Source organism: Heteronotia binoei, chromosome 18 (assembly GCF_032191835.1).
Source record: "Heteronotia binoei isolate CCM8104 ecotype False Entrance Well chromosome 18, APGP_CSIRO_Hbin_v1, whole genome shotgun sequence".
NCBI classification, from domain to species: Eukaryota; Metazoa; Chordata; class Lepidosauria; order Squamata; family Gekkonidae; genus Heteronotia; species Heteronotia binoei.
Window position 1 is genome coordinate 32,712,188 of NC_083240.1, and position 14,984 is coordinate 32,727,171.

A 14,984-nucleotide genomic window follows, 5' to 3' on the forward strand; every position below is an offset into this window, starting at 1 on the left:
TCATGGAGGAAGAAGAAGAGGTTGCAAAGAAGGAAAAACATACAGATTAGAATCGAGAATGTCCCAACCACATGTAGATGAGAAAACACACACGTCTATTTGTATATAAGACCCGTGTCCTGAAGCGGATAGTAAGAACTGTATTTTTTCAGTAGGGTGGGGGAAATAGCACGCTTGTTTTTGTTTTCTCACATTGATAAAGCGGATGTATCGTTGCTACACTTTCTGTACATACACACGTGTCTAATCCTTGTGAATCGCAACACGACAAAGATGTACGCCGTGTATTTCTTACCCTGCCCCCCCCCCCCTTGCAGGATTTCCCGGCAATCCCCCCTTCCCTCCTATTCGACACCAAAGTGGAAGACGCCTCATTCGCGGAGAACTGTAGACACGTGGATCGGGATGCAGATTGTTGTTAATTTAAAAAAAGCTACGCTTTGTATATTCTCGCTTTAATAAAACGCTTTTCTATTAGATATGACGGTATGAAACACGTGGTGTGCTCGACTGAAATAAGCTTAGAATTCCCTCCATAAAAATCCAAACACACATCGTTACGTCGATTGCACCGCAAGGTCATCTAGCGTATTTTAGCATAACGTCTCAGTTCTCTAGAATGGAACTAACAAAACATACAAACTTAGGATCTGAACAATCTTTGTTTCCATTTGTTTGGTTTTTTAACGTTGCCAAGGTGGGTTGTGCTTCATTTAAACATTCAGGCCTAGACACCGATTTAAGCAACGTTATTAAAATGGTAAAAATATAGAGCGGACTCATCACGGGTACTTGTTCATAGTTTCATCGCGCTTGTTCATAGTTTCGAGTTCACGATGTACTTTTATCGCACAGCCATGAGGAAAGCTAATCCTGCTAGGACAAATCCGGCGGTCGCTATGATAGTGTTGCTTTTGGTATCGCACCGGCTGATTGAATCAGAACCGTGTTTGTTGAAGTAGCGGTAGAACCCTTCCCAGCCACCATGCGCCTCCAGCCACTCGCGCTTCTCCACAGACAGATAGATGACCAATGCTTCTGTCAGGCCGCCGATCTCCTCGTGGGCCCCCCGCTCAGCCAGAGCTGTTGCCAAGGTGCCGGTGAACACAAACAGCGCCACTACTCGACCCCAGTTAAGCCCGCCATCAGATGCCATCTGCGCCGCCACACGTCTCAAATGGACGCCTGCCCTACCAGGCTCCACCAAGATTGCTGTGGAGCAAATGGAGTGAAAGAATGTCTTCTCACGGCTCTCCAGCTCGTCAGCCACTCTCCGCAGGGTCTTGGCCGTGTAGCTGTGAGACAGCACCGAACCACTCAGGTTGTGTCGCAAGTACCCATCCACCAGTCGCCTTGTCTCGGCTGTCAGATCGCTCAGCATAGCGACTCTTCGATGACTGCCTATGAATACGTCGACCCACTCCAACCGTGCCCCAATACCGCCGGTTCTATACAGATATGGTTTTACAACCTACTTTCCCCCAATCGGTAGGTTTCTTACAAACCGAGAAGCCGACAAATTAAGCATCCGTAATAGAAATGTAGAGGAAGTACCGGCCGAAAGAACACGGGTAAAAGAATGATGGGATTACCTACGTGTATAGACAAGGAACATACCCCCCCCCTTTCCCTAACATGATCCAGCGGCGGCCTATAACGCTGTTGCTCGTGTGTTACTTTGTAATATGTTTATTGCACCCCAACCTGATTCCGGCCTCCCCCCATTCTCACCTTTTCCCATTATGCTCACCCTCGGCACCTTTGATTCGTAGCCATCTTTACAGAATATTACACCCGCTTTCCTATATAAAATCAGATAGACTCCCTCCGTTTCTTGCCCCGTTTGCCCCAGCTAATTTTAATCCGCCCAAGCAAACGCCGAAGAAACCTATCCTCCCACGATTGCGATCCACAGCCTTTACACCGTCACTCCTACCCTGCTCAATAGGTCATATTTACAGGGGAGTGTTTCACCGTAAAGTGAAAATAAAGAAAAAAAGCTTATATGTAATAACCGGCTGTGTCCGATTATTCAATGTATTTTTATACTTTGTTTCTTTGTTGCCCCAAGTGTTTTACAAAAAACCATTAGCCAAAAATTGGCATGATTATACATTATTAAAACAAACCAGGAGAAGGACTTTCTGTGTTGGCGGTATCGGCTGAGAGAAGAGACGGCCCCCGCCTTCAGCCGGGGCATAAGAACGGAACCGCTACAGAAAAAGACTTGCTCCGGCTTTTAAAGAACTTTTAAAGAGCTGTTCAGGATTATGTGGGGAAGAGCGTGCACGGTGTTGATTTTTTAAAGTAAGGAACCCGTGAAAACACGCTGTCGGTATTAGGACTTGTGTTTAAACAGCTCTCGGTCTATTTTAAGTTTTCTCGGTGCAGAGACGTTATTTTCAGCGTTATTGGTAAAACCATACGTCTATCGACGTATCGGCGTCAATCTCCCTCTTACTGATCAAAAGCGACCTCCCTAAATGCAACGTGATCTTTTTAATATCGAATATTTTTTAGTATCAAAATTTGCACAAACTCAACGGCTTCTAAATACATTTTTATTTTTATACATGTGAATGTATAAAATGTACATTTATTACAGAAAGTTTTTTAAATTTATTTACAAAAGGGGGAAAAGAAAGGTATTCACAGATGTGCCATTCTGAAATGTATTATGCAGAAATTTCTCAACAAGTGTCACATAGGGTCGGTGGCATTTCTGAAACAACGTTCTCAATTGTTCACAGGGGGTCGGGGATGTTCGTACGCCTTCCACCAGGTTGGCCAATGTTATGACATGATTCTTGTTAATACCACAACAATCAAGAAAACACGCAATAACCGTGATCACATACAACACGGGGCTCATATTCAGATTGCGACAAACATATCTTAAGTTCTCATCGTAAAAAGCAGAGGACCACGTCAAACATACATGAGAATTCTGTCCGGGTCTATCTAAAATGCATCCGTCACACATAGAATAAGAGAGATCGTTGGAGCAATAATTGAGAACAGAATAAGCGGTGGCAGTTATCAGTTTGTACATCGCAGAACGTGACTTTTGCTTGTCCACAGGTGGAACGTCTTCATCGGACACTCCCACGTATTTTTGCAGGACGGTTTGAATCGACGTCTGAACACCGGACAAGTCCACGAGACAAATTTTCTAAAAAAATCACAAACACACAAAATGAGAAAAGGAGTCTAAACAGAAACAACACAACCTTTTACACATCTTTCCCATGTTGTTCTACCCACCTTAAATGTATCTTGTTGTGACGGATTCACGGAGTCACAACTCTCACCATCCTGGAAACATCTACTCCGCTTCGATGTACAGGTTTCTGCCCCATCTTTCATTTTCTCGGGGGAAGCAAAAAGGCGTTTAGCAAGAACCGGCTGTACATTCTCCTTGTCAGAATCGGTGCTAGGTTTTTGAATCCTCGCTGTAGTTTTCCTCCTCACGGGTGCTCCGGGGGCCACGGGATTAAAAACAGACAGAGGTGTATTCGCCATGGTGGTACGGAGCCGTCAGAACGGCGCTCGGGTTTCCCGTATTTAAAGAGAATCCTGCGCCGACCCCCCCGCACCCGCTGGAGCGTTTGAACAACGGCGACTCCCCTATTGGTGACGGGCCGCGGAGCCGAATTCGCAGAAGGGGGGCCTATCTCGGGGTTGTCAAAAGTCAGAGTAACAAGGTTGTCTAACGTTATACATAGCGATCGCGTATTATATTTTATTCGATTATATACAGCGACCGTCTAAGACACGCGTAATCAAAACATCGAATTGCGCGGATGCTTTAGAAACTACCGCCGAGGGCCCCGATTTGCGTGCCTTTGTATTAAAACCGAAGCGCGCAAAACACGATCAAATAGCAATCTATGACAAAGGAACGGTCGTAACATTTCTCTATCCTCATCGCCTGCAGAAGTAATAAGGATAACGGCGGAGATGGGAGAGGGAAAAAGGGTGTCGTATAAACTAAAAATACAAAGCTGTAAAATAGAATTGAAAACTGCTGAAGAGTTGAATAATAAATATGATTGTTTCAAACGCAACAAATAAAAAGTTTGGTGGAAAGCGATGTTAAAACTGAAGGAATAAGATGAGAACAAACAGAAATGGGAAAAGTTCTGCTTGGAGACAATGAAAAATTAATTTCAAAAATCTATATGTTACTTTTAAAATGAAGTAGATGAAGTAGTGACATCTCAAATGATTAAGTGGGCAATTAATGTAAATAAAGAAATACAGACGGACACATGGGAATATTTGTGGAAGAACTCTATGAAACTTTCGACGTGTCAGAGTATTAAAGAAAATTGCTTTAAGATGATGTACAGGTGGTATATGACTCCTAAGAAAATTGGCAAAGATGAACAATAAGATGCCAGACAGATGTTGGAAATGTAAAAACATGAAGGTTCTTTCTACCGTATGCGGTGGACTTGTGAAAGAGCGAAAAAGTATTGGCGGATGATTCAACAAGAAATTTCTAGGATCTTGGGATATGAATTTAAGAAAGTCGCAGAGACTTTTCTGTTGGGATTACAAATGGAAAAATTTCCAAAAAGATAGAACTATAATTTGGTACTCGCTTTCAGCCGTTAGGACATTATATGCGTAGTTGTGGAAGCACGAAAAAATACCAGAGAAATGGGATTGGATTGTAAAAGTCATGACATTGTGTGAAATGAACGAATTAACAAGAATTTTAAGAGACTATGATTTAGAAGTTTTTAAGATGGAGTGGAAAATAAAAGGACGTTGAACAATTTTTTTGATAATGATGAAGTCTTAGAAAAAAAGAAGAATGTTAATTTTCATTTTTTATTAGTTAAGGATACCTTTAAACATTAGTACTTTAAGTAAATAGCACCGGCGGGGGTCAAGTAATGGGGGAGGGGTGGCTAGAAAGTAATATGTGGGATAGATAAAAGAAGTTATTAATGATGCAGGACATATAATTTGTTACCAAATAAAATTGTTTTAACCGTGAAACTCTGGTCGCTAGCAGAGGTTAGAACCGCTGTGCTGCAGCTTTTACCACTCTGCACCGCTGGGGCTCTTATTTCTCTAATTATCCGCGTGTAAATGTTTCATGGGAAACCTGAATATAATTGAATAGCCCAATTTTGTCAGAGCTTGGAAGCCGGTAGAGGTTAGCCGTGTAACAGTAGCCTCTGCGATCTCTTACAGCTGTCCAGCCCCCACATTTCATGGAAACCATTGTGGTGTAGTGCTTAGTTTTTACATCCTGTTTCCCTCCCTAATCATGATACCGAGCAGCTTATCAAATGGTTTTCCCCTTTTCCATTTTATCTTCGCAACAGTGACCTTGTGAGGTAGGCTAAGGCAGGAGAGCGTGATAGGCTCAAAGTCACCAGCAATCTTGCGTGGCAGAGTCAGGATTTGAACGTGATGGTTCCGGATCCTAGTGTGGTCCTCTAATGCCTATCCTAGTTGAGTACATTGTTTTACATCTGTGTAAGCCGCCTTCAGTCTCAGCAGAAAAAAAAAAAGTGGGCTACAGTAAAGTAAGTCTAGCGGGTTAAGTGCTAAACAAGAAACCAGGAGACTCGGGTTCAAATGCAACTCACCGGGTGACATTGGCAAAGATGAATAATAAGATGCCAGACAGATGTTGGAAATGTAAAAAACATGAAGGTTCTTTCTACCGTATGCGGTGGACTTGTGAAAGAGCAAAATGATTCAACAAGAAATTTCTAGGATCTCGGGATATGAATTTAAGAAAGTTGCAGAGACTTTTCTGTTGGGATTACAAATGGAAAAATTTCCAAAAGAAGATAGAACTATAATTTGGTACTTGCTTTCAGATGCTAGGACATTATATGCGTAGTTGTGGAAGCACGAAAAAATACCAGAGAAATGGGTTTGGATTGTAAAAGTTATGACATGGAGTGAAATGAACGAATTAACAAGAATTTTAAGAGACTATGATTTAGAAGTTTTTAAGATGGAGTGGAAAAAGTTAGGGCGTTGTATGCTCAGTTGTGGAAGCAAGAAAAAATACCAGAGAAATGGGATTGGATTGTAAAATTTATGAGACAGGGTGAAATGGACAAGTTAACAAGAACCTTAAGAGACTATGCTTTAGAAGTAATTAAGACGGAGTGGAAAAAGTTAGGACGTTGTATGCGCGGTTGTGGAAGCAAGAAAAAATACCAGAGAGATGGGGTTGGATTGTAAAAGTTATGAGACGGAGTGAAATGGCCAAGTTAACATGAACCTTAAGAGACTATGATTTAGAAGTAATTAAGGCGGAGTGGAAAAAGTTAGGACGTTGTATGCGCTGTTGTGGAAGCATGAAAAAATACCAGAGAAATGGGATTGTCATGAGTGAAATGGACAAGTTAACATGAACAATAAGAGACTATGCTTTAGAAGTAATTAAGATGGAGTGGAAAAAGTTAGGACGTTGTATGCGCAGTTGTGGAAGCAAGAAAAAATACCAGAGAAATGGGGTTGGATTGTAAAAGTTATGAGACGGAGTGAAATGGACAAGTTAACATGAACCTTAAGAGACTATGATTTAAAGTATTTAAGATGCAGTGGGAAAAGTTCAGGAGATACGTAGAAAAAGAGTGGAAAATAAAAGGGCATTGAACAATTTTTTGATAATGACTAAGTACAAGAGGGAGGAGGATATTAATTCTGGTTCTTATTAATTAAGGGTACCTTTAATATTAAGATTTTACGTATATAACACCTGCGGGTGTCAAGTAACAGGGTGAGGAGTGGGTAGAAAGTAATATATGGGATAGATAAAAAGTAATTATTAATGATGTAAGAAATTGAAATTTATTGCGATGTGTTACTAATAAAATTGATTGAAACAAAAACATTTTCCACCCTCGGATCACAATCGTGCCAGGTTTCTTTGTTTTGTTTTTTAAATCTTCACCCGTATGGCTTCTGCAAAGGGAAGTCCTGCCTCACCAACCTTTTGGAGTTCATTGAGAAAGACTCGTCAGAGATTCCTGAGTAAAATTAGCAGTCATGGGATAAGAGGATGGGTTCTCTTTCTGTTTAAAAACTGGTTCAATGACAGGAAGTAAAGAGTAGGAATCAGAGGACAATTCTCACAGTGGAGGGAAGTAAGCAGCGGGGTCCGACAAGAATTGGTATGGGGGGGGGGGCAAGACTATTTCATTTATTCATAAATGATTAGGAAGTAGGGGTGTGGTATGTGGCAAATTAAATTCGGTGCTGGTAAGTGTAAGGTGATGGCACAGTGGGACAAAAAATCCCCACTTCAAGCATAAGCTAATAGGGATAGAACTTGCTGTGACTGAGAGGGGGGAAATCCCAAGTGTGTCGTGGATAGTTCGGTGAAAGTGTCAACCAGGTGTGCTGCAGCAATGAAAAAGGCAAAGTCTGTGGTAGGTATTCTTGGGAACGGGATTGAGAATAAAACAGCCGATATTGTAATGCCCCTGTATAGATCTATATCGCCGCCTTGTTTGGAATAGTGTGTACAATTCTGGTCACCGTATCTCCAAAAGGACATTGCAGAGCTAGAAAAAAGTACAGAGAAGAGCAACAAAGTTGATTAAGGGGGGGGGGGAGGGGTTGGATTGGAGCACCTTCCCTACGAGGAAAGGCTGATGAGTGACTTTTCAGTTTAGAAAAGAGATGGCTAAGTGGGGGAGGGGGTCAAGATAGAGGTTTATAAAATTATGCACGGGGTGGAGAGAGTTGACAAACAGAACTTTTTCTCCCTTTCAAAATACTAGAACTCAATACAACGAGGCTGATAGCATATTCAGGGTGGACAAAAGGAAATACTATTTTACACAGAGAGTGATTAAAATGTGGAATTCGCTCCTCTCTCTGCACCCTTGGTTCATCAAGGAGATCAGTTCCTAGGCTGCCCGTGACCCACAACCCCCTCTTCTCCCTAAAGCAGCAACGATAAGCTCTTCTTTTTCTTATAGAATCTTAGGCAACCTGTTCATTGCTCAAGTAACCCCCAGACAGCTCCTTGGAGTGCTAACAGGTGGAGGATGCTGACGATGGAAAAAAGTTGTATTGTGTGCCAAGATATTAAGTGAGCTGCATGGCTCAGCACAAAGCCCCAGATCTTCTGATGTTAAGAGTTCCATCAAAAGCAAATGAATGCCTACTTGAATACAATTAAAGGCTCAGATCCTGATCTTGGTGGAACCATATCAAAAATCACCAAAGTTGGCAGTAAATATTTGTGTTGTCAACAATACTTGGGGAACATGGGGTGAATGCACATTTAACAGGGCATGTAGAACTTATTTCTGCCTATTTCACTTGCTGTAGGATGAACATAAAGGGAAATTTAGACTTAAAATACATATACAATTTCTTGTATTTAGTTAATTTCTGTATTTAACTTGTTTTCTGGAAGCAATTTAAAGTGTTTTTTTTCTTTTAAACTATGTTGTTTGGAAGAATAATGTCTCCTATATGAAGAAGCATTCTGTAAGCTCTGGAAATTTATTGCGTGAGAACCTAATTTCATCTGTTTATTTTGTCCAGGTCTAAACTGTGTCAGCATTAAATAATTTGCTAAGATTCATGCTCTCTCTCACAGGGTGAATATCCTCCCACGTCTGCGAGATATACATTTCACAGCCATAAAACCCTTGACCTAGAGCATTGACCTTGCAGGTCAAATACTTTTCTCTCACAATTAGCCCATACGTAAATTTGGTGGAAAAGCTATTTTAAATCACAGACCATAAGAACAGGAAAAAATGCTTTTTGCATTGATTGTACAAGGATTCTAAAATATACTTTTTACTGTGGATGTATAAATGTATGTATATATATTCTGTTTAATGAGGAAAGTGTGGTCTGGGGCAGTTTGTCCCCTTTTTGATTTCTTTTTTAATGAGGAAATTGTGGGGGAGGGGCAGCTGTCACTTTTTGATTTCTGTTTGATGATGCGATGTACGTACTGTATTCTTCTGAGGAGCATATTGCAAAAAACATAAGACCAACAATAAAATTTTCTTCAAATATATTAGATGCAGGAAACCAGCCAGGGAGGCAGTGGGGCCCTTGGATGACCAAAGGGTAAAAGGATTACTGAAAAAGGATAGGGAAATGGCTGAGAAGCTGAATGCATTTTTTGCCTCCGTCTTCACTGTGGAAGATGAGGAGTGTTTGCCCACTCCAGAACCGCTAATTTTGGAAGGGGTGTTGAAAGACCTGAGTCAGATTGAGGTGACAAGAGAGGAAGTCCTACAACTGATTGACAAATTAAAAACTAATAAGTTACCAGGTCCAGATGGCATACATCCAAGAGTTCTGAAAGAACTCAAAGATGAACGTGGATCTCCTGACAAATATATGTAATCTTTCATTGAAATCTGCCTCTGTTCCTGAGGACTGGAAGGTAGCAAATGTCACCCCCATCTTTAAATAGGGTTCCAGAGGAGATCCAGGAAGTTACAGGCCAGTCAGTCTGACTTCAATACCGGGAAAGTTGGTAGAAACCATTATCAAGGACAGAATGAGTAGGCACAATGATGAACACAAGTTATTGAGGAAGACTCAGCATGAGTTCTGTAAGGGAAGATCTTGCCTCACTAACCTGTTACATTTCTTTGAGGGGGTGAACAAACATATGGACAAAGGAGACCCAATAGATGTTGTGTACCTTGACTTCCAGAAAACTTTTGATAACGTTCCTCATCAAAGGCTCCTTAGCAAGCTCGAAAGTCATGGAGTAAAAGGACAAGTCCTCTTGTGGATCAAAAACTGGCTAATTAATAGAAAGCAGAGAGTGAGTATAAATGGGCAATCTTCACAGTGGAAGACGGTAAGCAGTGGAGTGCCGCAGGGCTCAATACTGGGTCCCATGCTCTTTAACTTGTTCATAAATGATTTGGAGTTGAGAGTAAGCAGTGAAATGGCTAAGTTTGCAGATGACACTAATTTGTTCAGGATGATAAGAACCAGAGAGGATTGTGAGGCACTCCAAAGGGATCTGTTGAGGCTGGGTGAGTGGGCGTCAACGTGGCAGATGCGGTTCAATGTGGCCAAGTGCAAAGTAATGCACATTGGGGCCAAAAATCCCAGCTACAAATACAAGTTGATGGGATGTGAACTGGCAGAGACTGACCAGGAGAGAGATCTTGGGTCATGGTAGATAACTCACTGAAAATGTCAAGACGGTGCGCGATTGCAATAAAAAAGGCCAATGCCATGCTGGGAATTATTAGGAAGGGAATTGAAAACAAATCAGCCAGTATCATAATGTCCCTGTATAAATCGATGGTGCGGTCTCATTTGGAGTACTGTGTGCAGTTCTGGTCGCCGCACCTCAAAAAGGATATTATAGCATTGCAGAAAGTCCAGAAAAGGGCAACTAGAATGATTAAAGGTTTGGAACACTTTCCCTATGAAGAAAGGTTAAAACGCTTGGGGCTCTTTAGCTTGGAGAAACGTCGACTGCGGGGTGACATGATAGAAGTTTACAAGATTATGCATGGGATGGAGAAAGTAAAGAAAGTATTTTTCTCCCTTTCTCACAATACAAGAACTCATGGGCATTCAATGAAATTGCTGAGCAGTAGGGTTAGAACGGATAAAAGGAAGTACTTCTTCACCCAAAGGGTGATTCACATGGAATTCACTGCCACAGGACATGGTGGCGGCTACAAGCATAGCTAGCTTCAAGAGGGGTTTGGATAAAAACATGGAGCAGAGGTCCATCAGTGGCTGTTAGCCACAGCATATTATTGGAACTGTCTGGGGCAGTGATGCTCTGTATTCTTGGTGCTTGGGTGGGTGGGGGGGCGCAAAGTGGAAGGGCTTCTAGCCCCACTTGTGAACCTCCTTTTTTTTGGACTGGATGAGCCATTGGCCTGATCCAACATGGCTTTTCTTACGTTCTTATGTTGTTACTAAAAGGACATGATTTCCCACACGCCTGTGCTTCAATTGCCAATCTTGTTTAGTCATTTAGGGTATTTCTGTGCTGCCTGTTAAAAATCCTCCTTGACATAGCATATAATTAAATGCCACAATATTAAAAATAAGCATAACTATACATAAAACTAGGGCTTTTTTGTAGCAGGAACTCCTTCGCACATTAAGCCACACACTCCTGATGTAGCCAATCCTCCAAGAGCTTAAAGGGCTCTTAGTACAGGGCCTACTGTAAGCTCCAGGAGGATTGGCTACATCAGGGGTGTGTGGCCTAATAGGCAAAGGAGTTCCTGCCACAAAAAGAAGCTCTGCATAAAACAGAGGCATTCTGTTACACAGCTGGTAGGATAAACCTTCCTGTTTAAGACCTGGGCAAAATGATGCATTTTGGCCTGTAGTCTGAAAGAAAGTAAAGTGGGCTCTGTACGGCTGAAATGTGGACGCTGCTCAGAATTTCTCTCTGTGCTGTTTTTGCTCAGTCTTAGTTTTGATATTATGAGAATTTCTAAAAATGTTCCTGGAATAAAAGCATGAACAATTTTGCTGCTGTTTTCAGGTGCTTCTGTCTTTGTGCACATTGCTTTCTCTGCAGCCAACAGGGAGTTAAATTTTGGCCTCTCCCTCTCTTTTGGAGCATCACCTGTGTCTCCCTAGCTCAGGTGTGATTCATTTCACCTTTAGTAGGAGCAGCCCTGTAAGGACCCAGCCCCTTCCTCCACCATGGTGTACATAGGCCAGGGTCTTGTATGATTCCTTTCTAGAACTTTTTAAAAGGTAATTTCTTCTTTTCTGGGTCCAGTTTGGGCAAAAGCAGAGAGGTGGCTTAAAGGAGTCTGCAACATCCCAAGGTTTCCTGCTATAAAGAGAGGGTAAGAGTGACTTGTCCTTCCTACTTGCAAATATTTTAGAGATGATTGTTCCTTATACATGTTTCTAAACAATGGTTAGTCTCTCCAAAATAAATTGGTAAATATTTTGGGGGGGTGGGGGGGTACATGTATAACTGGATGAATGAAGTCTGAAAGACTCTGCATTTGTTAGAAGCAATCTATTAGTACATTTTTGTTTCACCTTTCCTGTAAGGAGCTCAGGTTAGTAGTGTTCATTGTTCTCCCTTTCCCATTTTAGCTCTTAGAACAACCTTGCAAAGCAGACTGAGGCAGGGTAACTGGCCCAAACTTACCCAGCCAGCTTCAGGGCAGAGTGGGGTTTTGAATTGGGGAGGGACTATAGCTCAATGGTAGAACATCAGGTGGAGGGGGGGGGAGGAGGAAGAGAAGTATGTTTGTCCTTGGGCAAATAATTGGTTTCTCTAAGTTAAATTTTAATTTTTATTAATTTTAAAATACCAATAAACAAACAGTACAATGTAGTACAGGTATACAGTGTGTATTGAATGTTTGCCAGTTTGGTATAGTGGTTAAGTGTGCGGACTCTTACCTGGGAGAACCGGGTTTGATTCCCCACTCCTCCACTTGCACCTGCTGGAATGGCCTTGGCTCTTGCAGAGGTTGTCCTTGAAAGGGCAGCTGCTGCGAGAGCCCTCTCAGCCCCACCCACCTCACAGGGTGTCTGTTGCGAGGGGAGAAGATATAAGAGATTGTAAACAGCTCTGAGTCTCTGATTCAGAAAGAAGGGCAGGGTATAAATCTGCAGTCTTCTTCTTCTGCCAGAAATATGGGTGCATCACAATGTGTTTATTTTTAAACTAAGATCCGAGTAGTGATATGTGTTGTCAAATTGTTCTGGCTCTGTGGGAGGGGGGGGGGGCTTGCAGATTGTCAACAAGCAGAGCTCTCCCTGCTGCTACAGAGATGCACTGCCCCTGAACATGGAGGTTCTGTAACGTGATCTTGGCTAATATCTGGCAATAGACTCATTCCCCATCAACCTTTCTCGTCTGAAGCTGCCTTTGTTCAGTTCAGTTACCTTTATTGGCATAAAAGACATTTCAGTCACATGAACATTAACAAGGGTTCTATTGTAGTTAAGATGCTTAACACAGTATAAAATACAACATCATAAAATTAGTCCAAAGTTAATTTAAGAATATCACTACGTAAATAGACAGCTGCTTGAAGAAACCTAGCCACAGTTTCAGTGACATTTATTTTGGAATTATTGAGAAGAAATAATGATTTGTAAAAAGCAGGTAAATCAGAGATGCCGCTTAAAATTGAAAATAAAATACTCTGCTGAATGTTAGAATAATAAGGGCATCCCATTAAGACATGCAATGCTATTTCTTTGGCTCCACTTAGACAAGGGCATTGTCTATTAAATAAGGGGGATGCCACTAAACCTTACAGTTAAAATTGCTGAAGGAAGGAGATTGAATCTGGGTAGTGAAAAGGTTCTACGGGGTTTGGGGTCCTCCTGAAGTTGATAAAAATAATTTGAAGAGTGTCCCATAGAGGACAATATACCATGACTAAGGGGGGAGCATGTCTCGTTAACTAAATTATACAGTTCGAAAGATTCAGCCTCTGTTACTTTAGTCTTTATCAGATGGAAGGCCTCTAAGCCTGATAATGAGACCAAGGAGTCGAGGGGAATATTCAGTGTGTTCAGCTTGTCCTCTATGGTCTTCAGCTGTGGCGAAATATCAGATTCGGTTAAAAGATGGAAACAGCAGCTAGAGGGGATCGATATTGCAAAGGAGTCGAAACCAAAATTTAAAAGTCAAAATTCATGCGCTTGTGGATATAAAATTTTGGCCACATTCTAAGCATAATGCAGCATATGGGACACAAGGTGGGTCTCTTAGTATTTTCCGTAGGAAATGTGAATGAACCTGTTCAACTGCCTTATTGACTGAATCAATCCAGATAGGGACACCGTATAATAATTGAGGTTCTATTTTCTGATTAAAAACCTGATTAAAATGCCACTGGAACGTACTGGTTCCCTCTCCCAGAGAAATAGAATCAAATAAGTGCATTAAGATTAGCTTTAGCATTATGAATCGTTGCCTTGCATTGTTGAGACCATGATGTTGTGGTTTGAAAGTGGAAAAAGCTGCCTCTGTTAGCAGTCGCCCTGACCTGGCTGGATCACGCTAGCTTGATTTTGTCAGACCTCAGAAGCTAAGCAGGGTCAGCCCTGGGTAGTATTGGGATTGGAGGCCACCAAGGAATACCAGGGGCATGACATGGAAGCAGGCAATGACCAACCACCTCTGAATGTCTCTGGCCTTGAAAACTCTACCAGGGTCACCATAAGTTTGCTGCCGCTTGACAACACTTCATACGCACACATGGTCATGGCTGCATCTGGTGCCCATCGCTGTATTTTCTGCGGTGATGCCTTTTCTTTCTGGGCATGTTTATAGCTGTAGAGAAGATTCTCATGCGTGCAGATGTAGTGTAGATTCTCATGTGTGCTAATGGATGCAGAGCAGATTACGGGTGTAGAGAAGATTCTCATGTGTGCTGATGTAGTGTAGATTCTCATGTGTGCTAATGGGTGTAGAGCAGATTGTGGGTGTAGAGAAGATTCTCATGCGTGCAGATGTAGTGTAGATTCTCATACGTGCTAATGGATGTAGAGCAGATTGTGGGTGTAGAGAAGATTCTCATATGTGCTGATGTAGTGTAGATTCTCATGCGTGCTAATGGACGTAGAACAGATTTTCATATGCACTGTTAGTTTTATTTGGTGTTTGTGTGTGTTTTCAGAGTTGTGCTGCCAGGGCAAACTGCACTTTCAGAAGCTGCCATTGATTATGGGGGAAATAAGTATTTTTATAATGTAAATGAATGTGGTTGGAAGTGTTTGTAGTGGACTTCAGTAACCACCATGAGGGTCCAAGGTGTGGCTGGAAGGTGCATGACGGATTTACTCGAGGCTTTTTTTATGTAGCAAGGAACTCCTTTGCATATTAGGCCACACACCCCTGATGTAACCAATCCTCCAAGATCTTACAGGTTTCTTAGTACAGGGCCTCCTGTAAGCTCCAGAAAAATTGGCTACATCAGGGGGGCATAGCCTAATATGCAAAGGAGTTCCTGCTGTAACCCCTCCCCCCTGGATTTACTTACATA

At 41.9% G+C, this 14,984-nt stretch overlaps 1 protein-coding gene across 1 annotated transcript; it reads right to left on the bottom strand.

The window, feature by feature from the left end:
* Nucleotides 1-844: 844 nt before the first annotated feature.
* LOC132586697 (anti-apoptotic protein NR13-like) lies at nt 845-1,381 on the bottom strand. The gene has a single exon (XM_060258759.1). The coding sequence runs from the start codon at nt 1,379-1,381 to the stop codon at nt 845-847; it is 537 nt and encodes a 178-aa protein (XP_060114742.1).
* Between the last annotated feature and the right edge of the window lie 13,603 nt (nt 1,382-14,984).